General features: G+C 33.1%; 3 protein-coding genes across 5 annotated transcripts; 2 read left to right on the plus strand and 1 right to left on the minus strand.

The window, feature by feature from the left end:
* The first annotated feature begins 1,623 nt into the window (after positions 1–1,623).
* LOC143897800 (alpha-tocopherol transfer protein-like) lies at positions 1,624–6,513 on the plus strand. 2 transcript variants are annotated; one of them, XM_077406713.1, is made up of 4 exons: positions 1,624–1,877; positions 3,301–3,600; positions 3,902–4,265; positions 4,597–6,513. In XM_077406713.1, exons 2-4 carry the CDS (start codon positions 3,317–3,319, stop codon positions 4,855–4,857), a joined length of 909 nt encoding a protein of 302 aa, XP_077262839.1. In that variant the 5' UTR covers positions 1,624–1,877; positions 3,301–3,316; the 3' UTR covers positions 4,858–6,513. The 2 variants fall into 2 exon arrangements, with proteins under 2 accessions (XP_077262839.1, XP_077262838.1); XM_077406712.1 differs by having other exon boundaries at positions 1,625–1,877; positions 3,288–3,600; positions 4,597–6,512.
* Positions 6,514–7,042: 529 nt separating this feature from the next.
* Positions 7,043–9,216, minus strand: LOC143897641 (uncharacterized). Its single transcript, XM_077406445.1, has 3 exons — positions 8,808–9,216; positions 8,060–8,228; positions 7,043–8,011 (listed from the first exon to the last, which is right to left on the minus strand). The coding sequence occupies exons 1-3, from the start codon at positions 9,167–9,169 to the stop codon at positions 7,232–7,234; spliced, it is 1,311 nt and encodes a 436-aa protein (XP_077262571.1). The 5' UTR covers positions 9,170–9,216; the 3' UTR covers positions 7,043–7,231.
* Positions 9,217–12,570: 3,354 nt separating this feature from the next.
* Pins (G-protein-signaling modulator pins) lies at positions 12,571–19,262 on the plus strand. Of its 2 annotated transcripts, none has more exons than XM_077406570.1 (8): positions 12,571–12,938; positions 13,654–14,019; positions 14,199–14,341; positions 14,428–14,667; positions 15,379–15,853; positions 16,119–16,336; positions 16,455–16,599; positions 16,708–19,262. In XM_077406570.1, exons 1-8 carry the CDS (start codon positions 12,894–12,896, stop codon positions 16,909–16,911), a joined length of 1,836 nt encoding a protein of 611 aa, XP_077262696.1. In that variant the 5' UTR covers positions 12,571–12,893; the 3' UTR covers positions 16,912–19,262. The 2 variants fall into 2 exon arrangements, with proteins under 2 accessions (XP_077262696.1, XP_077262695.1); XM_077406569.1 differs by having other exon boundaries at positions 12,572–12,938; positions 13,651–14,019.
* Positions 19,263–19,629: the final 367 nt, after the last annotated feature.

The following is a 19,629-nucleotide window of genomic DNA, read 5'->3' on the forward strand; positions in this document are numbered from 1 at the left end:
TAGAAACTAAAGAAAAATCACTTCGGACTTTGACCAGTCAATCCTAGATGTGGCTTAATTCGGACTGTGTGACTGTTAACAAACAAAATCAAGATTTTTTTTACTAAATTAAGTTTTTATTGTTAACATAATGTAGCTTTTTATTTAGTCGGGGGTCATTGTTTGTTAAAAAGTTATTAACAAAAAAAAGTTTAGAAAATATAGCAGCTAAATTGAGTATTAGAAGGCATAAATGACTAATATATATATGTCGAAATAGTTCACGCATACACTTTTTTTTGTTTAGTTTTTGTTTAGTTTTGTTTAGTTTTGTGACGCGCTTTAAACACTTAAATACTTTTAAAGCGCGTCACTAATCTACGCGCTTTAAAACTATTTCACTGTTTAAAGCGCGTCATCTAACCTATGTAGGTTAGTGACGCGCTTTAAAAGTATTTAACTGTTTAAAGCGCTTTAAACCAATATTTTACCAACGCTACATTTTTAAACTTAAAAAGAAAAAAAAATGTAATAAAGTAAAAAAGTAAATAAAAAGCTACATTATGTTAACAATAAGAACTTAATTTAGTAAAAAAAATCTTGATTTTATTTGTTAACAGTCACACAGTCCGAATGAAGCCACACCTAGAATTGACTAGTCAAAGTCCGAAGTGATTTTTCTTAGTTTCTAACTTTGACCAGCCGTATTAGTTATTCCTAGGATTGACTAGTCAAAAGCCGAAACGCAAAACTTATTTCGGGCTTTGACCAAGACGTTTGGTCGTTTCTCAGGATTGACTAGTCAATCCTAGGAATGCCCGCGTTACGGGCTTTATATATATATCATTATTTATATATATATCACGCCAAACTGCATATATAACATCATGTTATTTTTACATTTAGGAAAATTATTTCATATTAACTCAATAGGCGTTAAACTTGCATACATAGGAAGCTTTCCAGCAAGTGACACAAGCCGACACAAACGTCGTTCTATCTTTCTTTTTTGGCAATGAGTAACAAAGACAAAACGATACCTGTGTCGACTTGTGTCGCTTGCTGGAAAGCTCCCATACTTACGTCTAAGTATCTGTGTAAAATTTCAGCACAATTCTCTTACTGGTTTAAAAGTTATTATAATTAAGGATGTATTATTGGAAGTATTTCAAATATATTCAGAAAGTGCTGTAAATTGTTTCTAAATTAAATTAAAAATACTCTGTAAAATTTTGAAGTTATTTAAGAGTTATTTAAGTTTAAAGTTGATAAAATTAACATTATCCTTTATAGAGAAGCGACATTTTGCTGTAAATATAAATAAAATATAAATAAACCAGATATTTCTTAAACTTTTTTTATATGTAAAACATACATCACATTGATATTGTATTTTAAGTTTTAAAATTTTTTGCAACAAAACAATTTTTTTAATTGATTAAACAATACTAATTATTTAAATGACAAAAAAACTATACTCAAACTGTTAACGGTAATCCTTTCTAACATATAAAAAATTTTGAGTTGTTTGACATACATGCAAAGTCTTTCTTGTGTATTTTACTTTATTATACACACAACTCTGGTTTGATATATAATATATTTCCGGAGTACACACAAGGATACTCGTCTCAGTGACTCGCGAGATCGCCGGTTGGAGCAAGACGCCGATCCCCGTGTGCTCCGCACACATGTTTAACTTTTAGCAAGGACTGTACAACTATAAATCCTTGTCTGTATCACGTATACTAGCTTCGTGGTATAAAACCCAAATCTTCGTATGGTCACGCATAGTGCTACCTTTTGAAAAGTCGGTGAGTAATAATCGCGTCATATTCCAGTCGAGTGTTAATTAAGCAAGTCATTTCTCGCATGAGAGTTATACGCCTGAGTGAAAGGTAACTTTTTCTATCTTATTTAAACATAATTATTATAAAATATCTATTTATATTATAATATTCTCCAAAATCTAATTTCTATATCGTGGGTTAAATATTCAAAATTAAAGACATTTATCTTTTTTATATTAAATTACGGCATATACGTGATATTAATAATTTCAATTCTTTCATTACTTGTTTAGGACATAAATGACATCTTTATGTAAAAGTGATAACATTTCAATTAATCTCGATAATTAGGGGAGATCGGGGCTATTCGTGACACATTTTTGTTTTGAATTTTTTTCTCGCTTCGTATAAATGTTTAAAAAATGTTTATTAGTGCGATGTAATCGTCCATCTCTCTAGATTATAAGAAAAAAAATATATAAGTTTTTCTCTCACGAGTCTCGAAATATATCAAAAAATGTATCGCTGTGTCATGTGTCACGATTTGCCCCGGGGCCGGGGTAATTCGTGACAAGCCACGGGATAATGCGTAACACTTTCTCTGATTGAACAAACTATATGAATTTCTTTCGTTTTTGCAATTTTTTTCTACTTTGAAAAAGCCTTTATTTGTCAGAATTTACATATATTATATGTATACAAAATTATGAGGAAAAAAGTAACGCCTATTCCATTAATCGCTCTCATCGCTTACATTCGATTACGGGAAACCACTTCTCGAAGGCGTCCACGACCCCTGCGAACTGGTTTTTTTAGTCCGGGAGTCAGCGACCTTTTTTAATGACCAAAACCACAAAAGCTGAAAATTTTTCCTAAGCTTTATTTGGTATCACTAGTAAGTGAATGGACCTCCAGCTGGCGCACTTCCGGGGGGTGTAGCTGCGGCAGCCTCCCACACACGTAAATAAATAATAATAAAAAACTAATACCGCAAAAGCTGAAACTTTGTTAACATGTTGATTATGTTACAATTAAATAAAAAAACGTATCCAGCCAAATTTAGAGTGGGGGATTATGCCCCAGCTTTTCGCGTAAAGAAGTGAAAAATATGCGCTGAGTAAACTGATACCGCAAAAGCTGAAATTTTGTAAACTAATAGTTAAGTTAATAACTTAAACGAAAAAAACATTGAGTGACTGAATACAATTTATCGTTTCGGATCTCTTATTATTTTATTCGGCGAGAAAACAAATTTTCGGGATTTGAAAAATTTTACTTTGAGCACTTGAAATCAGATTTTTTGTCATTGAGAGAGAAAAATGGTTGACACGCAAATGCCATTCCGTTGGTACCTAGAGGACACTATAAGAGACATCTGTGATTAATATTACAGGTTTCTAGCAGCAAGCATTTTAAAATTAAGCCTGCGACAAAATTTCAGCAGTGTCACGAATAGCCCCGGTCTCCCCTACTGCTTAATTCTAATATAAGCGTTAAAAATATTTCTTATATTAATAGAAAATTATACAAGTGAATAGAAGTCAACTATGTCGCTGATCAAGAGGATTTCCTACGAGGAAGAAAAGAAGAAAAATCCCGAGTTGAAAGATTCCGATATACAAATTTTAAAGGACTGGGCCATGAAACAACCGCATCTTCCGAAAATTTTAGACGTTGAATATGTATTGTTCTTGCACAGTAATTACTATCGTATCGAGGCTGCTAAGAACACCATCGAAGAATATTACACTTCCAGGACTCACATGCCAGAATTTTTCTCCGACAGGGATCCACTTGGAACAAAGCAATTGCGAGAGATATTCAAAGTTGGGTGAGTATTAAAAATTTGTTTACGTATTCAAGTAATAAATATTTTAACAATATATCCAAGTGCATGCTGACAGTTAATAGACTTTGAGGTATTTTATGTCATAAGGTTTCATATGTTTGAATATATCCTCATTTTTATTCGTAAATTTCTGAAGTAAAAATTCAAATTATAATAAATAATAAGTAATATAAAGGTAAAAAAAATAAAAAAAAGCTGTCAAGTTAAATATCCATAAGATAATCTAGATATAAAAATAAAATTCAATCCAATTGTGCGTAAAATAATTAAATTTATTTAAAAGGTCGTGTATGACACTGACAATGACAACAAAGGAAGGATACAAAGTTGTTTATTCGAGATTAGTGGATTATGAACCGTCACGTTTTGTTTTTAACGACATCATGAAATACTTTTCTATGGTGGTTGACTTGTGGTTGTACACCGAAGGGACCGCCGAGGGTCATATAATTATTATGGATATGGCAGGTGTTACCTTCGCTCATGCTGGCCGTCTTAGTCCTATGGGATTTAAGAGATATTTTTATTATTTACAAGAAGCTATACCAATCAGACTTAAAGGTCTGCACTTTGTTAACGCCAACGCAGTCATGGATATCATTTTGTCGATGATGAAGCCGTTTATGAAAAAAGAATTAATGGAGCTGGTAAGAACAATAAAAATATTTTATATTAAATATAAAAAAGTTCCACGCATGTAAATAAATAAATAAAATTTTGTCTTTTACTTAATTCCAAAACAATTTTTATTTGAAACTTGTTTACCAAAAATAATTAATATTAAGAGTTAAAAGATCAGTACGCGGTGAATATAATGATAATGTTTTCTCTAAAAAGATACAGATTTAACATTACATTATTATTATTATTATCATTATTATATTTGATTCCTAAATTTTTTAAATATAGTAATGAATAACGAATACGTCTTATATACATACACATACGTATAATAATACATTTTCGATATATTTTCAGTTACATATTCACTCCACGAAGGACACGCTGGCAACGTTTGTGCCACTCGAAGCATTCCCTTGCGATGTAGGTTTAGGTGGAAAAGCTAAACCGTGGAAAGAACAAAAGGAGGAGATATTAAAAAAATTAGAAGATCATCGCGAATGGTTTTTACAAGATGAAGCAACAGGTCGTGTAAACGAAGCATTAAGAGTAAGCAAAAGCAAAACAATGGATTTGTTCGGGGTTGAGGGAAATTTTAAAAAACTAGATATAGATTGACTCGTTTGATTTATGTCGAAACTATAATGAAATTTTGGATAATCGTTATATTTGTATTGTTGTTAATTCTATTGTTATAAGCATCAAATATTTACTTATATTTCGTGCGATTCTCACACGTGAATATAAAAAATTGTATATTTATGAATCAATATAAATCGATATAAATATATTTTATAACTACATAAAATTGCTTAAAATATATTTATATCGATTTATATGGATTCATAAATATACAATTTTTTATATTTACGTGTGAGAATTGCACGAAATAAGTAAATATTTGATGGTTATAACAGAATTAACAATAATACTATATATATGTATCTCGAAGATTACAGAAATTGTTCCAAAAAACGTAATGTTCAATCTATGATAATCACAAAGTAATATATAAGTTAAAAGTTCTCTAGAAAAAAGTAATAGTCCATATTAACTAATATTTAAAACGTTAATAATACATCGTAATTCCAAGTATGGATCTAAATATTGTAATGGAATATTAAATAGCTTTAACACCAACAACCGGCGGAGATGTAATTCTGTAAAATTGTAATGTCATTCTGCTATTATGTTCATAAATTTAATCTAATATACATATAAGCCAAATTTTTTACTCAAACTTTGACATTTTAATCACGGCACTAAAATCTTACAACGCAATCTGTAAAATGCGATATTATTTGAAAAATCAAGAAGTGGGTTTATTTTGATTGTGTATTTCATAATTATGGATCTCAATTAATATAATACGCAATTATTATAGATATACGTAACGCACTTTTGTACGTAGCATGCATAATAGATTTATTCAGTCGCGTTAGTTCTTAGAATCACTAGATGCAATTTTCTTACAATTTATTTCAACCTGTTACGTTAAAAAAGAATAAAAGGAGTTAACATACAATATAATGTAAAGTATTAATTCTCAATTAATACGTTTCGTGCCACGTCTACTGATGTTGTGTTCTCCATTTAAGCCGTCTCTAACATTTTGAAATGTAACATAGTTATCATATAATGTACCATTGTTGTGGTACACGCGGTCTGAATGGATAGTCCCGTAAAAACGGCGCGACATGGATCGTGTTAAAAACAATAAGATTTATCTAACGCAATACAAATGAATTCTACAAGCACATACAACCAATTATAGTGCGTTCTTTATATATAGGGGAGAGAGTGCGGGCACCCTTGAACCACGTTTTTTCAAATCACATTAAAAATGATTTTTAATAACTTCATTATAATATAAATGAGCCTATTCGATGTTTAGAAGAAGAACGAGGTTTGTGAGAAAAGGCTAAAAATAGGGAATTTGTTTGAGTGGATGAGGTACAAATAAGGAAATTTGCTTGTATTAAAGAACAATTCAATCATAATGAAAATCAAGAAGCAATCTTGATATTTAATTGATCGTTTTCTAAATGTATTAATAAAACAAACCGAGTAGATATGATCTGTTCATATAATCTGAAATCATTTCTTTATTGCTGTATACAATTTTCATATTATCTAATATTTGATATAAATTAATAAACTTTATCGTTGTAAATTAGTCATTTTTTTATTATTTCTTTCTATAAATTAATTTTGGAAGTCGACGCCTCTATTACCAGAATTCCTAAAAGCATCCTTACTTCTCACACGAGGATATGGCATACTTCCTTGGCTGCACGAGATTGTCAACCACTTGGACATTTGTGAATAAGCAGAAATCAGAATCATTATTACCATAATTGAGAATTTGCTGAACACCCTAGATAATTCGACGCAGGACAATAGTCATTACAAAACTCTATTATTTAGTATTCTTTTGTTATTACAAGTGCATTCAAAGAATAGAGATAAAGTTCGTGCTAGTTATATTTTCTTGAAATAATTATTTTTGAAAATATGTGTATATTCAAAATTTGAAGATAGAAATGGGAGATAAGTAAAACATTGGAAGTGTATATATATATATATATATATATATATATTATAATAGTTAAATTTTAAGTTTTTAATAAGTTCTAAAATAAATTTTTTTCTTTTTTTGTAACTTAATTTCTTCGCCTTTTTTTTAATTTTTGTTTCTTACCACTACTTAACCCTAGGTATACACACCTATTTACACGTATTTTTCGCATACGTAGATACACTGATGGGGTTGAAAGGACTTCGCTACTTTTTTCCATTATAACTCTCGAGAAAATTACCATATTTTTACTTTCTTTTTTTATTTCAATCGTAAATAAACTGAAAAGTATGTACATTTATTCAGAATTAAAAATCATAATCAGTATAACTATAAATATACACGACGTGTTGGAAACTTGTATCATTCACCAATGGTAAAGTTTCCTACTTTACCTAAAGTCTCGGAAATACTCTAGTATCGATATCTAGCGTTAACAACAGGATAAAAAGTAATAACGAAGACATCCTCATCAATCATATCTGACATGTTATGTTGATGAGTTATTACTAATTTCACCGTTTCTAAATCTTGTAAACTGCGCGGATATTCATTTCCGTTTTTATCCCACACTTTTATTTGGGGCAAGGGCCTCTCGCTGCATATATTCCTTAAAGCGTTAGCCGATATATGTATTTCTTCTATAGGAGTTGGATTTATTCTATCATTGAGCCTGCGCATAGCTAATTGAGCTTCTTCTGTTCGCAATGCCAAATCAGCGACAAAGTCTTGATCAGCTCGTGATAGGAAACCAGCTTTGTCTTTAGAATACTGTCTAGCATATTGCTCGACTGTTTGATAAGGATCATTCTCTGAACAGATCTTCATGGAGTGTCCTCTAGCATGACCTTTAACCGGATAACCTTTTTTGTAGTAATTACTTTCTCTGTTCTCTGATCTGTCCAGGATCGTTTTAGCATGGGCAGGCTCTGTACCTCTGTACCGAGCCCCGCCAATCATCAAGATCATCTTGTCGTTTCTCTCCAACTTGACCTTGTCTATCCATTTGGCCAAATTCTGAAAGTTGTTTTTCAGTTTTAGCACCGTCCATTTACGAAGTTTTAATGGATTCTGCCCAATTTGAAAGCCGATCACCGAAAAGAGACAGCTGTTTAAATCAGTGATAACATTGTCGGGATCTTTGCGACCTCTTAAGGTCCAATGGCCTAGAGAAGGATTAGGAAATTTAATCACCTCTCATTGCTTATTAAAAAATTATGAACAAAATGAAGCATGCAAAACATTCGCGTAAAATTGCAGCAGATTGATACCGATCACGTCCATATTAAGTTTTGGTAGAGCTTGCAAATATAATACGAATGGCATTTTAGCGATAAAAAATCGGATAATCGTCGTTAATCTATATGAATCTGTGTTGCAGATTTCCTTGATCTTTACTACTAATTTATTGCTACATTTTATTGATAAATTTTTGCTATATTTCCGCCTATATAAAATCGACAACAGTATATATACGTACGCGATAAATCCTATTTCAAATATTTAGCTTCTTTGTTGACAAATTTTATAGCAGGTACTTTACAAAATTTATTCACCACATACTTGGTCACCCGAGATAGAAAGTGATGTGTAAACATGGTCTTAATATTTTAAAAAACATGCATGTAATTTTTCTTTTTCTACGAGTAGCGACGGATGTGAACAATAAGATATAGTTAATAGTTTATATATTTTACCGTGAAGCATGTTAAGTTATTTAATTATCTACGCGTCCACAATGTGTTAAAGTCGGGCATATGATGTTACAGAACCCATGATGCAAATTTCATATTTAGACCGAGTTGTTAAGTGAGAAGAATGAGGTATTAAGATACAAAGTTTAACGTAAGTTATACCGAGACATGAAGGTATATTTTTCTCTCTACCGCTTTCCAGTTTTATTCTAAACTAGACTAAAAAGGTGAAACCGTTTTGAAATACACCATAAAAACCTTAGAAATCATAAACTTGGTTCACTTTTTTTGGAAACTATTTAATTAAGAGCTTACCTACTCCTTCGGTCGCATGATATTCTATGTCTACATGATGTCCTGTTTTTCTTCTGCCGATTATTTTGTTTAAACTGCCATTAGCATTCCATATTTTGATGGATCTTTTGATTATGCTACTCAAAACGGCGACATGTATCAAACCAGCTGGCCCACAGCGTTCCAAATCTTGTATAATATTATTTATGTATTTAATTTTCTGTATTTTGTCTTTGTTTTTACGATCAGAATAGCATTGGATAAAATTGGTCGACCGATTTCCGCGCATCTCCCTATCGCGGATTTTTTGAGCTTCAGCCATTTGTGATTGTTCGTTAGTAGAATTAAAAGGACGCTGTGTCATTGTTGAAATAGTTTTTTGGAGTTGCAATTTTTATTTTATCTTCCTCAAGTTTGAACGACTATCTAAGATGGAATAATGTAAAATTTATTTCATTCCGCTTATTTAACGTGAAACGTACGTTTTCTCTTTATAAACATAAAAAAAATGCAGAAATATAGCTGGAACAAATATGAAAAATAGAGAAAAATAATAATAAAAAAGATTAAAGATTACATACATATATTATATTGATAAAAAAGAAATAGATTTTAGAAGAAAGCTAGCAGAATAAAAGGAAGTTGCTTTATCGAGAAGAAAGTCAATCATTTCAAGCAAACCCTTGATCTTAAAAATTAGATTGCGCGATTAGAAAAATGTATTTTTACAATCTTGTCTTACAAGTTTATCACTGATTTTATTGCAAGGGACAAGGGACTCATTCATCTTCCACGGTGTTATAACATTGTTTGTTGTGTTCCAAAGTAATTCGGCCTCAAATAAGTAATAGCTGGGAGAAGTAATTAAGCTTATGATTTGTAAAATTTCCATAATAAAGCAACTAATTGTCTTCCATTTTAACTGCAATTTATTCCTTAATTGTTTGTGTCTTCTTTCGCCTAAAAATGTAGATACGCACGCACGCACGCGCGCGTACACACACACACATATAATTAATATAATTTAAATAATTAACCTAATAAAGTAAAACTTCATCAATTTGATGAAGTTTTAATGATCTTTTTATAACTGAAATTTTATATTAATTTGTTAATACATGTATTTTCTTTTATATATATTATTTACTATAAATATATCACATATATAAATGTAATAATATACACACATATATACAATCATATTTATAATATTTACAGTGTAAATTACATGGTAGGTAATTTTACAGAATAGGGCCTTTTCCGAATTTTGATATTTTTTTGCGGTTTTCTTGGTAAAAACCTTTGTTGTGACTAACTTTTGTGAATAACTTTTTAACGAATAACGAGCGACGGCTAAAACCTTCTGAAGGTCACTCGGGGTCATGACCTTGACAACATATATCAAGGTCATTAAAATCGGTGAGGTCGCCTTTAATCTAAACATTTATCAAAAATAAAGTAAAAATAGGTTAAAAAAAATAGGTAGGGTGCATATTTTTCGGGCTCCCCCAATTGATTATCACTGTCGGAGTCACAACAAAGGTTTTTACCAAGAAAACCGCAAGAAAATATCAAAATTCGGAAAAAGCCCTATTCTGTAGAATTACCAATTACATTAATAAATTATTTAGTAATATAAAGAAGAGGACGAAGGAAGATGAAGGAAGGAAGAAGCGAGAAAGCGCGAGAATGAGGATTAAAGTCACACAAATTATTAAAATTCAAGGAGATCTAAATTAACATACCCATCTGCTGTTTTGTAAAGAATCCATTATGTTATCTCGTAACATTGATAAAGATTTGTATTAAAAATAATGTATGACATTTTTCAAAAATTGATTTTCACTTAAAATTTTCTTCATTTAATTAAACGACATAACGAGATATCTAAAATAACTTTTATTGCTTCGTAATTGTTTTTCTGATATTTGCTGCATTTCACGGCTAATTCGTGATGAAAGTTTCCACCATAGGCTAATTATTATTTCTTCGAGATTGATTTCGATATATTTTCACTTGTTATCAAATTTTTCCAAGTTGAATATTCAGTTTATTAGTGAAAAAATTACATTAAATATCTCAAAGTATTAATCAAGTAATGAAATGTTACTTTGTCAGATTAAAAGATTAAAAAAGTGATTTTTTTATATGAACTTATAAATGGCATTATCAATTTTGTTACTTATACTTATATACCTACATTTTAATAAAAGAAATTTATTGTTAAAAACATTATTATATGTATGTGAATGTAAGAGGGAGTGTGTTGGTATGGGCATGTTTTGACATTCAGTGCTCCTCGCCAGATTTCAATTCAATCTTTGCTCTTTGTTTCACACATAAATAGTTAAACTTATTTGCCATTTTTATGGTTTATATTTAAGTAAACTGTGGTTAGCTTATAAATGCTTATTAAAGGAAAGAGGTCGATTAGTGGATTTAGAGAGTGGCAAAGGGTTAAAATAATTGAAGAAGTGACGTCAACAAAAGTATACATGAATTGTCTTAATATACATTTTTTAAGTTGGTTATAATACAAATGTAAGAATTTTAAAATTTTAATTTAAATAAATAATTAAGGTAAATTTAAAAAACAATTAATTACAGTACTGGACGTTATAATAGCTTATGTTGTGCAATGGGCAAAGTTGCTTTACCAGAAATAGAGGAACCACCAGAGCCATTAAAAAGTTTAATAATAAATGGGTCACATCCATTATCAAAGAATTTCTAGAGAAAATTAGAGAATAAGTTATAAATTCAAAATTGTGTAAAAGAAATTATAAATGTGTATAATTCTGTTAATAAATAAATTATTTTAAACAACAATGGAAATATTAATCAATGTAATCTTTGATACTTGATTATATATATAAAGCATCTCATTTAAATAATTAAATTTATTGCGAAAAATGTTACCTCAGCCAGGGTTCGAACCTGGAACCTCCCTCATTCCGTGATGGGTGTCGTTACACCCATTTCAGGTTCGAACCCTGGCTGAGGTAACATTTTTCGCAATAAATTTAATTATTTAAATGAGGTGCTTATATATAGTACAATATCAAAGATTATACATGACAATAATCGAACCAAATCCTGGTCGTTATTGTCTTGATGGCGATTGTAATGGCCAGTAGAGTCGATTAATATATTTCGATCCATTGTTTATTATTTGACTGGCGAAGTAAAAGTGATTTATTCTGTTATTATGACACGTACGTGCTAATGTCATTGTTGAAATGTGCTCAAATATCTGTTTCAATTTTAAATATTTGGTTATATTATTTTTGCTTTCTTTTAATCATATATGTTATCTGTGTTCTTTTCATTACATATCTTTATTAGCTCCTCTGTCCTTTTACTCCTTTACAGTTTTATTTGCTTTATTATATTTTCAATCTTAATACTTTCTTTATATTTATATTATTTATTATTTTATATTATTAATATCACCATTGTTCTTGTATTATTTATCATTTCATATCATCTATATATATATATATATCATTTAGTCTTCTACAGCATACACTATAAATTATATCTTTTTATATAAAAAATATCTTTTATAATAATAAAAGCTATTTTTACGACTACCTTACTTCATTATTCTTAGACAAATCTTTCTCGAAATATCTAGCTTACTATTTTTAACGTCTACACATATAAATAAAATTGCATCTAAACTACACAAAACCACGCATGCGTACAAAAAATGGTCTAGGGGACATACCCCCCCTCCACGATAACAACGCATGCGTCGAAAAGTTCCACGATCCGGGTTCACTAATACAGTAATACCGACGGCGCCATTTGTTTGGACGCGCTGTAGGGCTTGTAGGCTGTAGACGCTGTAGGATCGTTTCACGTTGGAGTAACTCGTCGCTTCGGAGCAAGAGGATCCGCGGTGGCTATGCCCGGAGAATGTCGCGACTATGAGCTGATTCCCACAATCGGAGTTCCTGAGTATCATGCTGCAGGGAACAATCACAATTATCTCGCGAACCGATAGCAACGTACGGCCGTCTCGTTTTAACGGCGTTTGAACGAGTCGTGTCCCATTCTGCAAAGGGAAGGTGTCGCGAACAAGGATGTCTCTGAGCGCCAGCGCTGAGAATCTGTCGTCCGAGGGACAAGTGAGTGAATCAACGTTCAATTAGTGACGCTGAGCTTTCCACGTGTGACTCACGCTTATCGCTGCCACACCTGTTTCTTCGCGTACCGCAATATCTTGTCCCGTGCATTTATTTACTCCGGTTTTACCATGGTATAACTTGCATTTCGTGGAGCGAGCTCGAGTTATGTGAAAACACTCCACTTTATAAAAGTCTTTGTGTTTTGGAGCAAACTTTGTTACATCTTTATTGAGCACAGTCTGATCGTTCAAGTGAAATAAACGTGGCTTTTAATTTCTTTTTACTTACATTATTACATAATGAAACGCATTCTATATTGATTCTTTCTGTATGCAATAATTAATCCAGTATCAAGTATTAATGTTTTTCCATCTTCAACTCTTCGCCTTCAAGCTTGCTTTACTTTTTATTAGATCCATTTTGTCGGACCCACCTCGTAGAAATGAATTTTATTTGCTCAGCATTCAAAAGACATATACGTATTATATCGTTAACTGTTAAATTGGAAAAGCAAATATTCATTTAATATTATTTTGCAGATAATAGCCCGAAATTATTCTAACTCTAACGTATATATATATTTCAATTCTACAAACGCATCTTTATATGTCAAGCCTGCTTTACGAAGCGACAATTAACACAGTGGTGTTGATGAACAGAAACTTATCTGCAAGAGATAATATCCATGCAACATGATGTTTGTAACATTTAGCAGAATAGCGAGAGATGGAACATGTGTCTGGAACTGGCGCTCGAGGGCGAACGTCTGTGCAAGGCTGGTGACTGCAAGTCCGGGGTGGCGTTCTTCCAGGCGGCAATTCAGGCCGGCACGGACGACCTGCGGATATTAAGCGCGATCTACAGCCAACTGGGCAACGCGTACTTCTACCTGGGTGACTACGTCAAGGCGATGCAGTATCACAAGTTGGACCTGACTCTCGCCAGGAATATGGGTGACAAGCTGGGCGAGGCCAAGTCCAGCGGAAACCTGGGCAACACACTGAAAGTTATGGGCAAGTTCGACGAAGCCATGATATGCTGCAAGAGGCATCTGGAGATCTCCAGAGAGATTGGGGATAAGGTATACTTCGACGACTCTTAAGTCGTCTTCACTTGTTGCAAGTAGCTCGATTTTTAAAAGCCGAGGTTGTACTTTCTACAAATTCATCACTTGTCCGTTGCGTATTTCTTTCTACTTTGTATAAATATTTTGCAGTTTAGTTCATATTTCTAAATCTATAAATTTATAATTCTGTGCAGCTTAGCGAGGGAAGAGCCCTGTACAATTTAGGAAACGTATATCACGCGAAGGGCAAGCAAGCGGGTAGAATAGGTCATCAGGATCCAGGAGAGTTCTCCGAAGATGTTCGACAGTGCTTGCAACAGGCTGTGCGCTATTATGAGTAAGATTTTAATTAATCCGTAATTGCTGTCTCAACTTTAACATTTATATTATATATGACTCTCAATGCCTTTCGCTTTTCTACAGAGAAAATTTGGAACTTATGAGGGAACTGGAGGATTCTGCGGCTCAAGGTAGAGCATGCGGCAACTTGGGCAATACGTTCTATTTGTTGGGCGATTTCCAACAGGCCATTTATTATCACAATGAACGTTTAAAGATCGCCAGAGAGTTTGGCGACAAGCCGGCGGAGAGGAGAGCCAACAGCAATTTAGGAAACTCGCATATATTTCTAGGCGAGTTCGAAAAGGCTGCGCAGCATTACAAGTAAATATTGTGACTTTGCTAAATTAATTGTGTACCTTTATAATTTTACGTTCAAATTTTACGTACAGCACAACCCTTTAACTCTTTAGGGACAATAAACACATATATGCATTTAGTAATATTCCTATTCAAGGTTGATGGACTTATACAAGAGTTTAGCAAATATTTTTAGCTTTTGATAAGTACAAAATTATCAACAATGCGGTGGAGATAATGTAGATACGTATATTCCGAGAGTTATTGAAACTGAATTTTATTAATTTTAACAAATATATCTCGAGTACTCAGATCATTGTTTCTTTCACCTATTTCTCAAGTGCATTCAGATTAATTTTAATTTACTTTGGAAAAAGAAATAAACCAAGAAAAAATATCTAGGTAAAACTACATGTTAGTGGCGATCTCATTGACTTTAACATATGTATATTGTCAAGAACGTGACTCTAACTTGCAAAAGATTTTAACCGTTTGTTGTTTATTAAAAAGTTATCAACAAATAAAATAAATCATACAAATGTTTAAATGCCATAATTTGTGCTTTACCGAATATAAATTCATTATTCGTTGCATAGTGGATCGGTATCTCACACGCGATATATAAAAAAGCCATCACTACTGCGAATCTGACCACACAGTTTCGAACTTATGTACACAGAGGATAAATTTGCAATTTGCAATTATCAAAAATTAAAAGTTTCGTTCAATTTTTAGGAGGACCTTAGTTCTTGCACAGGAGTTGGGAGATCGCGAGGTAGAGGCGCAAGCATGCTACTCTTTGGGAAACACGTATACTCTCCTACGCGATTACTCGGCGGCCATCGAGTATCATTTGTGGCACTTGGGTATAGCCCAACAATTGAAGGATCGCGTTGGCGAAGGACGTGCATGCTGGTCACTGGGCAATGCGTACGCCGCGATGGGCAATCATGATAAAGCGTTGCACTATGCGAATCTGCATCTACACATCTCGAAAGAGCTGGAGGATCAAATGGGCCAGGCTACCGCGCAGATGAACGTCGATGATTTACAGAAAATTCTCGGTCTAGAAAAGAGTCAGCAGGAGAACAATAAGGAAAATCTAAACACGCAGAAATCGACCTCAAACGCGACGTCGAATGTCCCGACAACTATGCCCTGTAGATATAGACTCAGACGACAAAGCATGGACAATCTCGATCTCATTAAGGTTCGCATTATTTTTTCTTTTCTTGAAACTACACTAGAATAATGAAGTTGCGACAAAAGAAATGGCTATATATATTGTATAATATACTGTAGTTTATTTCTGTTAATCTATTTTTTTAAATCTAAAACGCAATTAATATTGAAATAATTTATATTGAAATAAAATTAAATTGACCAAAAAATTATATGGAAAAAATTGAAATTGTTTTATACGGAATATATATTTGATTTAACTAAATTAATTAACAATCGTTATATTCAATTAGCTCACACCCGACGCAAAGCAGAAAGATAAGTCGGAAATCGTGTTAGACAAAGACGACAATGTTGCGTCGCAACCTTCTCAAAAGGAGGAAGATAACTTCTTCGATCTGCTGTCCCGGTTTCAGTCAGGCAGAATGGACGATCAACGTTGCGCGCTCAACACGAAGCGCAATCCAAAATACCGAACAATCACGCCGGAAGTATCAGATATGGACGACAAGTACGTGAAAATATATTAATTCTATTCCTCTGAATAGGTGCTAATCACCGACTCATCATGATAACGCATTATATTATACTTGTTGTATCTAAGGGATATCTGACAATCTTACTTTTAGGGACGGCGAGGATTTGCTGGAATTAATCGCTGGAATGCAAAGCAAACGGATGGACGAGCAACGAGTGACCTTGCCCTATCTGCCAGGACTGAATACCAATCAGGACTCGGACGATTCCTTCATCGAGATGCTCGTTAGATGCCAGGTTTGTATCTAACTTAATACACTGTCATGTTACTTGTTTGCATTGCTTGGAATCTTTTCTCCTGTGCAATGGAAAAGACACTTTATACAAAGGATAATCTGCTTTCAGAGTTCGCGTCTAGAGGACCAGCGAAGTCCTCTGCCGGCTGCATCGACATTGCAGGACGCCGAGGAGGAAAGGGGCCGAAGAGCCAATGGTAAAACTCAATCAGGTTCTACCGTACCCGAGGAGGACCTCTTCGCTCTAATCCAAAGACTTCAAGCTGGTCGGATGGAGGATCAAAGGGCTTCCGGACCCGGCAAGGCATGTTAAACCCGAAAGCAGACGGTGAATTAAGTCCTCACGATACCTTCCATTTACTAAATTCTTTCAGTCACGTATCCTCGATTATATCAGTGCTTTCGTTTGCTCACCTCAATTTTGCTTAATTGATTACTTAATAGAAAAGGGTTGATACTGTACTTGAACGGTCTGGTTCTGATTCGAAAAGGCAACGACTCGAATCACCTAGTTGTGAGAACCAAGCACCGTGCTGGAGTGCGAAAACGTTTTTTTAGATGTTACCGAAAAGATAATGAGATTTCAAAATACTAGCGCTTCGTGTAAAAATGAAATATAGGTCTTTCTTGGCTATAAGATGTTAAAATTTTCAAAATGACATTTCGTTCCTACGCGCACGCTTTCGCACTGATAATTGGAGAAAAATGCCTGAAACGCGACTTACTAAGTACAGTAGATGAGCGCGGAACGATGTTTAAACAGTATTGATCAAATTTAGTGGTGTAAAGGCGAGAAATCCATGTGTCACGTAAAAAATAATTACTTGCTACCCTGTCACTGAAAATATGAAACCAACTGATTGTGAGATACTTTGCATAGACATCAAGACTTAACTCAAGATACTTAGAAAGTACTTAGAAGATATATGCAGACCTTTGATATTTATCATTTGGAGAGCCATTTTTCCCTCTTTCCCTGCAAATGTGGAAATAATTGAAGAAACGAACTCGTTTTTGCACTCAGGTCTTCGATTCCGTTCAGATAGACTTAATTATTCATTCGTGTAGATCGCCGCGTCTACAACGGTAAATAATTGATACTCCTGTAATCGATATTCCGTAGTTTAGCGACTGCTATAGAAACCGGTTTTGCGAGAAAGCATTATAGAACAATGCAATAATGAGTTTTCAGTTGACCGTCTAGTAATAACGACTGCCGTTAGTTTCTGGCTATTTGATCGTGGAAATTATTGCATTGAGTAATACGAAACACATTCGGTAAATAAGTTATTTACCAATCGTGAATAAGTCGCGAGTGTTATAAATGTAATGCGTTTGCACGACGATGGTCGTGATTTATGTGACATGCCAGTAACTAGCATCGGTTTTTAGTATTATCAAGATTTTTATAATGCCTGCTTTACACGGGTCTGTAATTGCGCGTGCGAAAACAGGTTTTTCCGAACACTGCCAGTTCGAGGGCGTGAATTAGGTTTCCGGACGTTCGCGTTCGTGACAAACGCGGAGGGCCTTTCGATATTCACATTCTCAAGAGATTGTAGGTTTATTATTTTATATACACATATATATATATACATATATTTTTCATGCGTATTCCGATTTACTTCCATCTCTATAAGGAGAAGCAGGATTATTTTCTTAAAGAATATATTACGCATAGAGACGTTATACAGTGGATGAGAAAAGTATTCGCGCACCGCCAAATTTCGTTATCAGTAAACCTTTTGATTGCTAAATAATAGATGACACCAACAAACAAATTGTGCATTGTACAAGTCAAAAAGTAAAGGGTGCATATAAACTTTTACGACATAGAATAGAATATTATAGAGCATTTTTTTCGCTCCTCTGCAAAAAGAAGTTTTTAATAATGATTGAAGTCGTATATGCGTCACTTGGCTTTTCTAAAACTTTTAGAAATCTATATTCACGCAAGATTTAGCTATTGCTATCATCAATTGCATTCTACGTGCAAATACACTTTACTTCTTGATTCACTTTCACATGTGAGATATATAATTCCTGGATTAAATATTTTTGAGGGATTTTTTAGATAGAGGGAAAGATAGTGGTTTTTACAAATTACGGTGCATGAATATTAGTTTTTTCTTGCTGTATGTTCAATAGGACGGAAACTTGTAGCGAATATCAGTGCCAAAAATTCTCGATTACTTAAAAAAAAAAAAAAAAAAAAAAAGAATCCGTTAAAAGGGTAAGAAAAGCAAGCTTATATCGACTGAATCTCTATCGCGTCGTTGTCGCACGAATTCTTTCCATGAAGGCTTATTATCGTTGTATTGTAAGTGTACTGACGATCATGTTTAATGTAATGTCTAACATTATTTCAAATTGGCGAGATGTTAAATAGTAATTCATCTCGTTGTACAATATTTATTCTCAGCAGTTAGAGAATTAGCCTCTTGCAGTGTATTTTCAATTTGAGATATGTACAATCACGGAACTTTAAAAACGTCGTATTTGTTACATGTTATATACAGAATAACTGTCATTAGTTTAACAAACTTTTATTTAAGGACTTAAATTGCAGCTGATTAGCCGAACGTGAAGAACGTATTTAGCGCCTTATATGTTCTAGTAATAAAATATATGTCGACTTAACGACGAGCCAAATTGCAACGACGTTGTCATGCGAAAAAGGAGCTGTCGATAATATAAGAAATATAAGTTAACAATTGATTCAACAAGAGTGCAAGAATAGTGATATTTTAATTGCCGAATCGAGATCGCTATCTTTTGCTATATATTGTTATGAAATTATTGTAATTGCAAAAACAATTGTACATACATGGATAGAGCTTTGATTTGACTCAGCGAAGGAAGGACGAAAACTATTACCTAAATGACTATTAACTAAATGACAAATCACGCTGATCGTAGGACTTTCGCGATCCTTCGTGGAATTTCTTTTTTTTTTACCATTATTTTGCTAGAATATATTCTAGATTATAATTACTTTACCTTAATCTTTTTTTATAAATATACATTCGTT

Source organism: Temnothorax americanus, unplaced genomic scaffold (genome assembly GCF_048541705.1).
Source record: "Temnothorax americanus isolate GAGA-0224 unplaced genomic scaffold, ASM4854170v1 Scaffold21, whole genome shotgun sequence".
NCBI classification, from domain to species: domain Eukaryota; kingdom Metazoa; phylum Arthropoda; class Insecta; order Hymenoptera; family Formicidae; genus Temnothorax; species Temnothorax americanus.